Source organism: Vigna radiata, unplaced genomic scaffold, assembly GCF_000741045.1.
Source record: "Vigna radiata var. radiata cultivar VC1973A unplaced genomic scaffold, Vradiata_ver6 scaffold_23, whole genome shotgun sequence".
NCBI classification, from domain to species: Eukaryota; Viridiplantae; Streptophyta; class Magnoliopsida; order Fabales; family Fabaceae; genus Vigna; species Vigna radiata.
This window is the reverse complement of record NW_014541837.1, coordinates 2,547,788-2,558,061: the sequence shown is the minus strand read 5'-3', so window position 1 is coordinate 2,558,061 and position 10,274 is coordinate 2,547,788. Positions and strand designations below refer to the sequence as shown.

At 31.8% G+C, this 10,274-nt stretch overlaps 1 protein-coding gene across 1 annotated transcript; it reads right to left on the bottom strand.

Annotated features, from left to right (window-relative positions):
• Positions 1-2,564: 2,564 nt before the first annotated feature.
• Positions 2,565-2,999, bottom strand: LOC106778533 (peroxidase 65-like). The gene has a single exon (XM_022776242.1). The coding sequence runs from the start codon at positions 2,997-2,999 to the stop codon at positions 2,565-2,567; it is 435 nt and encodes a 144-aa protein (XP_022631963.1).
• Positions 3,000-10,274: the final 7,275 nt, after the last annotated feature.

Here is a 10,274-nt window from a genome sequence, read left to right as displayed (position 1 = left end):
AAAACCAATTGAATCAACTGCATTGCATGTTTATTTTTGTTCTTTGCATATAACCAGCAATTTATTCTCTTCTCAAGTCTTACGCGATTAGGTTACATGAAAGTTAAGGCCTAAGAGTCCTTTGGGAAAACGATACTCGAACTTACCCGTTTATATTACTTGATAACGATCTGGTACACTTGGCAGGGACTTAACAATTAACAGTCAAAATATTTATTACAATACATTTACATTTACATCTGTCTACATTGATCTGCTACTGCCAATAAACACTAAATACAAAATTCACTCATGTTTTGGACGATGTCCAATGTACGGGGTTCTATAAGCTTTATTCTTGTAACGCTTTCGTCGTCATTCCTTTATAAGGTTGTTTTTGACGTGTTGGTTTTTTTTTCCTTCAAATCCTCTCCAATTGTATTAACTGATGCTTTCACAGAAAAGTAACAAATTTCTTTGCTTGATGCACCAACATCATCAACGAACTGAAATTTAACAAAAATTACAATTGTATAAAACCATAAAAGGAAATTCTAACAATAAAGAAAAGGGCAAAAACCGAAACGAGATAGGGGAAAACCAAATACCTTGCTCTCACCGGACAATTCCATTTCGTGCAATACAATCTACATAATCAAACCATAAAGGTGAGACCTTGAACAAACAAAAGAGAGCTTTTATTTACAAAAGCAAAAACGAGACCTTAAATAAAGAAAGGACACCTTAACAATTTGGGTTTAAGTCTTACTTTATCTCATAAAACAAACTTGTAAAGTGAGAATTCTCCCCCACTTATATAATCTTTTCAAGTTCTATCTTTAGTCAATGTAAGACTTGAGTTTTTTCCAATACCCTTTTTATAGTAATAATAATCCTAGCTAATTTTGGAAAATGTTGATAAGACAAAGAATGTGGTAAATAATCCTAAGGTAGAAAGAGGAAATAAGGAAATTAATATTAAAGCATAATTTAAAATATATGATGATGTATTTTTCACATATTCTATCAATCACTAAAGAATAATATTTTAGATTGCAAATCAATTACCAAAGAATTTAAAGAGAATTTCTATTAGGAACTTTTGGAATGAGTCTCATTTCATTCATAGTCCAATGCAAAGAGGAGACAGAAAAGAAATAATACAACAAGCAATAAAATTTAAAAAATAATAATTCAACCTTGTAATACAAACCCATGATAAGTAGTAAAAAAAAATCACATGAAATTTAATCACATACCATTAGGTCATTGTTTTCATCTTTTTCCAGAAGTGTCAAGAGCAGATAGAGAAATACTGGCCAAGCTAGAGGACCAACTTCATTCATTTCAAAAGCATTGAAAATAGAAATTAGTGCATCCATCTCTTGGACATCGGTCATGGAAAAAGTAGACTTGCCTTTTCTGGGAAATCCAGAATAGATTTTACATCATTCAACAAAACATTAACTTAAAAAATCAATTGTAAAATACAGAGTCAATTAAATTCATGCCATGCTATATAGTTAACAAACTAAGGATACCACACATAGAATGAAGAATTTGACAGAATACTTACTAGATAAAAATAAGTAAATGGAAATGTTCCATATCCAAAGCTTACAAATAAAATATGAAAAATAATCAAAATAGACATGTTGAGTTATTGGTAAAATTAACAAATTCTAATAATGATGCATAGCATATAAATTTGTTATTCTTAATATCCCAAAACTTAGAAGCTACAAACAAGAGTCTCCAAGGTGAGAGATGCCTGGATTTCACTGGAGAACAGAATAGGATGCAATGTAGTTGCAAATTGCAAATATACTTGGTTAATGAATGAAATGACATATTTAAGAAAGGTAGTCCAATGAAGAGATTATTTGCCTCGTGATTACTTAGATCATAAGATATATCAAAAACCAGCAAAATCACCATCAAAGGCAAAAACCAAAAACCTAGCCCCAGAAAACAATAACGGAAATGGGAAAATATTCATACCTTGTTCGAAGAACAAATGTCACCAGATGAACAAAAGCAAATACCAGCAAAATGATCACCAAAGGCAAAAAACAAAAACTCAACCCCAAAAAATGATAACGGAAAAGGGAAAAAATTCATACCTTGTTCGAAGAACCAATGTCATCGGATGAACCCATTGCACAATAATGATAACAAACCCAAAAAACGATAACGAAATCACCAAATGGACACCCAATGAGAGAGAAAGAGACAAAACCCTCTACTACTGCGAGACCTTTACCGAATAGAGACATAGAACTTGGTGAGAGAAAATGAAAATCTAAAATGGAGAGAGAGAACTTGATGAAAGAAACTGGAAACCTAAAATGGAGGAGAGAGGAGAGAGTGTTTCGAAAGAATGAGAGAGTGCTAAAGGAGGGTGGTTTCGGAATATGCAAAAGTCCAAGCTTCCACCCTTTTCGAAATTAGTTTTTTTTTTTGAAAAAAAAAATTGAAATTAGCCAATCCAACGCTGACACGTGGCATTGTCAAAATTTTGTCAAATTGGCGTTGTTGAAACATCATGATCCTTTGCAGAAAGAGAGTGTGTGTGTGTGAGATCATCAATTAAGTGCGTTGAAGAAATCACATCTGCTCTGCACCTCTCCTTCCTTTCCGGTTTTAACATCCAAGACGCGGAGCTTTTCGATGGCGTGGGAGAAGTCCTGAAAGAACTTCCCTTCATCATAGGTGTAGGTTTCGATGAAAGGCTTTGTTTGGGGATCAGTGAAGAGGGCGGAATCAATGGCCAGCAACCCCAACTCTCGCCACGAGTTCTTGAAATACATGTTGTTGAACTTAACCGGAGTTATCATGTCATTGTAAGCCACCATGGTAGACTCCTTCTTGTAGTTCTCGTAGAGCTTCCTCAGCCATGCCGCATACTCGGGATTATAGGCGGGATCAATTTTCAAAGTTTTGCCGAAGCCGAATAGCCTATGGGCAAATTGGTCGCAGTGGGACATCCCTATGGTATGTGCACCGATCAAGGCCACCATTTCCTACACAGAGACCTCTTTTTTGGTGAAAAGGGTGATCACTCGGGCCATAATCATGTTCGGTAATGGGAACTGGGTTTTAGAGTTGGAGATTTTGGATTCCAGAGAGTCTTTTCACCCGAATTGGACAACCAAGGTGGGGCCGCCGGAGTTCGCCACTAGTTTGCCGGCAGCCGCGACGAGGATATCGGCGCACAAGACGATGTTGGGGTATTCCAGCTCGAGGACATTCTTGACCTGCAAGACGGCGTTGAAGTCGTACCTAAAGAGGGGGAGGTTGACGGTGTGGTCGCGCTCGGTCTAGTTGTAGGCATTGGAGGAGGTGGAAAAACAAGCTTTGCCATATATGTTATTAAACGGATGTCAACCTCCGTAGACGACGAATATCGACATCCATTTGTCCTTCAACGGATATGAAGTGTGAGAGGGTGTGGAGTTGCCACCTATTTCATGAAAATAAAGTAAATAGGGTAAAAGGGTAAAGGAAAAAGGATAGTTTAATAATTAAAAAAATCTGGAGGAGGTGTAGGGAGCATTGGGGAGGTGGAGGGAGCAACGCCCGTTAAATTATCACTAACGTCGTCTACCTGTGATGACATGGTGCACTAGCTCAGTTACAAGGATTAAATTTCATGGATACTTACATTTAAAAAAACAGTTTTTGACGTGGTAGAGAATTAGGGATTTTCTACTGCCTCTGCAGTTGTCTCAGAGCTCCTTTTGCTTCCTCTGTTTTTTCTCAAATTCTTTCTTGGCTTTTTCAGGAGACAGCAACCCGTGTTCGATTAACCTATAAATTGAGGAATATATAGCTTAATATTTGTCATGCCTGAGCAACATTGAATTTATGAAGTCGTTATTTCAATCCAAATTTGGCTCTCAAAAGAATGAATAAGTTAGCTTGTCATTGGCGTTGGGCTGCTTCTGAAACTTTAAACTCTACCAGGGGAAGGGTAGCTGGTTATGGCTTGAACAATTTCGTGAAGTTTATGGGAAATTCTTTCTTTAAAGTGCTCACAAATAAATAAATGACATTGATATTTATGTGTCTACAAAATTTGGAAGCTACACGGGAGAGAGTTCGGCTTACTTAATTTGAGGTAAACCTATTGTTATCTCAATGCAAGATATCAGGGGAAACACATTTTCAGTATTTGACCTTTTTGGTATGTCGGATGCCTGCACCCATGATTATACCTCTCCTCCAATGCCTACGCCCTCGCCGGCGAAATCCCTTCCTCCATCGGAGACCTAATTTTAACAATTGAATTTGCATATCTCTGTGATAAATATCAAACCACTAGATTGGGAATGCGATTTGATTTGTGGACAAACGATATACAACCAGTAAACCCAGATAAACAATTTCCCCCAAATTTCTTTGCATGATTAAAACCGAAACCCATTTCCTTCGATAAAATATGTATTTAGATGCAAAACATACTATCGGAAAATTCAAATACTAAGGCCCGAAACTAGAAGAAAAACAAAATTAAAAACAATGTAAACGAACAACATAAATCAATGACAGGAAAACATAATCAAAATTCACAAAAATCATTAGTGGAATGAGGGTTTGGCGTAGGGCTCTCATGAGATTAGGTCCAGGCCAGCCCCTAATAGCAGCCGCAACGGCCAGTCCGAGAGTCACCGGCAGAGAAGGACAACCCCCTTCCATGGCCAAGCCACCGTCTCCGTCATTCAGCTCCGCCGTCGGAGTAAGGTTTCCGACCTTCAGCCCCTCACGAGCATCATCGGATCGACGTTGAATTGTCCTCCGAGATAGTCGCCTAAGATGCTACTAAGGGCAGGTGTCGATGACGCACCGCCGGCGACCTCATATAAATGGCAAGGATGACGAAGATTCTGAATTCCTAACATTTCCAATTAAATTTTAAACCATGTCACCTAAAAGAATTCCACGTAATATAATAATGTTACATCAACATTTTAAGTGTGTACCACGTCATCACAGTTAGACGGCGTCAGTGATAATTTAACGGAGATGGCTTAATTGGCTCATTTTTACAAGTTTTAGGACCCGATTGAGACCGAAAAAGAAAACGAAAACTCACTTGAGATTGACACACAAATACGAGGACCAAACCAGAGGGTTTAAACCTAAAAAATATAAATCTTGAGTTAACTGGGTATAAGAGATTATAACATGTAGTATACCCAGAAATTTGTCAAAGACATCGTTTGGTGAAGTTCGAGACAAATGTTTAAAGACGCACGATCGGTGAAGCCGAGAGGGTCACGCAACAGTTGAGATATTGATCATAAAGGAGCATTAAATGACGATTAATGGTATCAGAAGTAGAATGAATGGCTTCAATGAACGAATATTACGTAAAAGGAATTAAAACATATGGTATTGATGAGTAATTAATGTTAGCTACTAAGAATAATGACTATAAATATGGTGTTAATGACCAGGTAAAGTGACTTTTCTGATAATATTCAATATGACCTTCTTCATACCGATTTGACTTGAGTATTAGAGTGTTTCTTGCAGGTCACCACCGGTGATTCTACAAAAAAGATCTTATCAACACGTGAAGCATCAACGGCTAGGAACAAAGACAAGAGAGTCGACAGTCTCGGTCCCTACGAATATTTAGCTTAAATTTTAAACTTAACTTATTTGAGTTTTTTTATTTATTTATCGTTTAACTTTTTCGTCTATACTCAGTGATTTTTAATTCTTACTTGAATTTCTAATATCGTAGAAATCTATTATTTATTATTATATATATATAAAAAGAAAAGTAATTTGGTTAGATGGATTTAGGTAGTGAAACTAATATGATTGGCCCTTATGGAAAGTGTTATTTGGTTTTTGAAGTGAAGAAAGGAAAACCCATTAAGCTAAGCTTTTAGATCAAAACTCCTTCCTTTTCTAATCCCATTAATTACCAAAATATAAGTGTCAAATAATTAAAAATAAAAAATAAGAGAGACAAACATTTAAGATTTTAATATCATTTTTATACAACAATTATTTATTACAAAATATTAATAAAACAAATAATATTTTTCTACGTGTCTTTTGAGTTGATCTTATAATTTGATCTGCCTTTTCATTTATCATTAATGCTCATTGCATATAATTTATGGAAAATTTGGTTTACATTACCAAAAAAAAATCATCTCAATACTTTTTCGTTTTTATTTTCCTTTTTAATATTTTACAAATTAGTGTATGAACTTGTGTATTTCACAAGATGGAATTTATTTTTATACAATTAAAGTTCATAATAAACAAATAGATTTTAACGTAGATAAAATACAGTATAATTAGAAATTATAGTAAATAAACCTTTTTAGTGTATAATAAATTATAATTCTAAAAATCAGATGAATAATAAAAAGGAATTTGCTTTAAAAATGAGAAATAGTAGAAAAGGTACTCCAATATATATATTATAGTTAGGAGATGGGAAAAATAAATGACACGTAACAAGTAACCTTATATTATTGTACATGAAATTAAAGGCTGATATATCTCCCCATCAAAGTTGATGTGCTAACTTACAAGTGACAATAACTCAATATTATGTAAGTATTGACTTTGATAATAATAATAATAAAAAAATACATGAAAACAAAGGACTTTGTACTCCTGTAAATTAGAATACTATGATAAATATTTATGTCAACATTAAAGAAAAATGTAGCATTGAACAATGGTTGTATGAAATTCAGTTACACAAACCTATTAATAGAGGTAAATCATACTTGATAATCGAACTATCTAATGGATATAAAAAAGCGGATGGATATTAGTTGTCAGCAATAGAAATTTAAATTTATTCAAATTATATATATATATATATATATATATATATATATATATATATATATATATAATTTTAGTGTATTTAATGATTGCGAAATAAATTTTATATTTAATTTAATTTTATAAGATCAATTTGAAAAATAAAATTTGTATTTATTTATATATTATAAATCTATTTTATTTTTAATTGATATAAAATATTTTACATTCCTTCTCGATTTATATATAAATTTGAAAATAAATATTAATAAACAGTCTGATATTAAATTGTGTAATAAATTTAATGAATAATAATTTTTTAAAAAAATGAATTTTTAATTTAATTTAATTTTATAAATCGGTTTGTATAGAATAAAATCTATACTTACTTATATATCAAAATATATACTTACAAATAAAATTTTGATATTCTAAAATATTTATTGAAAATCGAAATCAAGAAAATGGTGATCAGTCATAAAAAAACACAATTAAAATGTTTTTGTAGTTATTTTGTGTAACAAATAGAGTGACGTAACAAGAAGATGGTCTTGGATTCTAAGATTGAATAGCATTCTCTTGAACCTTTGAAGACAGTTTTGTTGACAGTTGTAGCAGCCAAAACTGACCAATTTATGATAATTTTACACTCCAAAACAAAGAAGCTTCTAACTTTGTTGACCATGTGAACCTCACTTTGGTTATGGTTTCAAATACTTTGTTTAGATGTCTCCTTCGTACTAACGAACCCTTACATTAACTTTATTTTTCTCAACCAACCTAAACATTTAACAACACTTTTTTACGGATAACATAAATGGCCATCTTGTACCAAAAAAAAAATTCTTTTTTAAGCCATAATATATAAATAATGGGTCAAAATACACTTTTAAAATCTTTTCACAGTAAAATAGTTTCTCAGATGCATTAAGAAAACTTCAAGATAACACGTTTTGGATAACAAGATTTCCAAATTTAGCATGTCTTGCCAATTGGGTCACATATTTTACTATAATTAGTTTAATCAATTTTCATACTAGAAAACTTAGAGATAAAATTTAGAGATAAAACTGAGTTTGGGTTTCGAATTAGATTCTTTTATTTGGTTATCTGTTTCCTTTTTTTTTTTTATATTGTGTCTAATTTATTTAGTGCAATGAGAGTTTCTTTTTATAAAATTGTGCAAAAAAAAATACTTTAATGCCTAAGTTTGAGAGTGTTAATGTGTTAAGTATTAAATGTAACAATCAAGTATTTAACTATTTTACTTGTACCTTTTATTTATATAAAGGTTTAATACTTATTTGTTAGTTTTGTTCAAAGGAGTCTTTATATTTTTGAGTTGTTTAAGGTGGTTTTATTTTTTGTAAAAGTGGTTCAATTTTGTCAATTTTGCTAACGGTGTTTAAAGCACTAACGATGTAATGTCCACCTTAGTCAATATTCAATAATTTGTCCAGTTTTGAAATATCTGACAAGATCAGCCCAATTGATGTAGCAATGTGTTTAGTTTAGGGCTTTGAGTTTCCTTTGTGTATGATTTTTCTTTGTAGGTGCTTCTCGCAATGAAGGATGAAGCTATCTCGAGGTGTAGAAGACGAACATAGTGGAGTGCTAATGCGATTTTGGATTTTTGCACATTAGGGGTTTTGTGATTTGAGAGTATAAGGTTTTCTATGCAGGTTGCATGATTGAAGTTGAAGAAGGAGGAGATTGAGGTCACGATTTCGCGATTCGTAACAAAGGCAAAAAGGGGCAAGGCATTTCACGATAATGGCGTTGTTGTGGCTTGGTTGTTGTTCGCGAGAAAAGGATGGTCGTGATTAGGGTTTTGCGTTCTCAATTTGGGGTTTTGTGGTGCTTTCTTGCAGGTTGAATCGTGGCCATGGAGGTTTGAGCGAAGGTTTCTCTTGCACTTGCAGATCACGAGGAGAAGAGAATTCGCAATGGTGGTTCTGGAACGAGGTTATTGGTGGTTGTGATTTAAGCGTGATTTGTTGTTTCATATTCATGGTTGCACGAGAGAAGAAGAGGAAGCTTTCGTTGTGGTCGACGTGGTGGTAGCATGAGGGAGATGGTTGTTGTTGAGGATTTGACAAGAAGAAAACGAGAATCTATTAGGAATATATATATGGGTTTGCTAATTTACGTAAGGATGTTTTTCAGTTGGTACATTTTAGAAAGTGTACCAAATTTTAGGTTACAAAAATGTTCCTATTAAAAAAACCAACTTTAAATCCAAGGGTATTTCAATAATTTTAAAATTTAAATTAAAAAAAAAATAAAAGGTAGTTATTATTAGCTTTTATTATATATTTTTTAAAAGGTAGTTCCTTTTTAAAATAAAAAATAAAATAAAAGGTAGTTGTTTTTTCAACCCAGAGTTTTATAAACCCAGACGGGTTCTATAAACCCAGACGTGTTCTATAAACCCAGACGTGTTCTATAAACCCAGACGGGTTCTATAAACCAAGACGGGTTCTATAAATCCTAAACCCTAAACCATTATATTTTTTAAAAGGTAGTTTTTTTTTAAATAAAAAATAAAATAAAAGGTAGTTGTTTTTTAAAATTAAAAATAAAATAAAAACTAATAACTTCTCTCATGGACCAATCAGAATTTTTAATAACTACCTTTTATTTTTTTATTTTAAATTAAATTTTAAAATTATTAAAATACCCTTAGATTTAAAGTTGGTTTTCTTTTTTTAACAGGAACATTTTTGTAACCTAAACCTTGATACACTTTGCTAAAATGTTGAAAAACCTCCTTACGTAAATTAGCAAACCCATATATATATATATATATATATATATATATATATATGTATATTGAATTTAATATTATTATTAGATCTCGTGGCCACATATTTTTAAAATGAATTCATTAATATTAGTTAAGTGGATATTAAGTTAATGTTTTAAACACTGTTAAAAAAAATTATCAAATTAAACCCTTTTTACAAAAAAAAAAATACTTTAAACAACTCCAAAATAAAAAGATCATTTAAATAAAACTAAATAATAAAAAAATCAAAATAAATATTAGGTTTAATACCCAACTTTGTCCCTAGTTTGGTTGACAAATCTCAATTTAGTCCCTCTTTAGAAAAGTGTTTAAAATTGGTCCATACTTTTAAATTTTTGAGTCAAAATAGTCCCTTCCGTTAAATAATGACAAACGGTGTTAAATTATTTTTCTCTCTCTTCTCATTTTCTGTGCATTGCAGGTTTTTGTCAGCATTTACAGTATTTAATGATTATTGTACTTTTTCCAATAAAATTTAATATGATTAAATAAAAAATTTAATTTTTTAATGATTTTTTTGTTTTTGATTAAATTTTATGATTTATAACTAAATAATATTTTGTTTTTATGATGTATATAACTAAATAAAAAATAAAATTTAAACAAAAACAAAAAAANTTAATATCCTTTATTGAATAATAAAGTCAAAAAAATTTAGTTGGAATATCTTTCTACTTCTTTATAA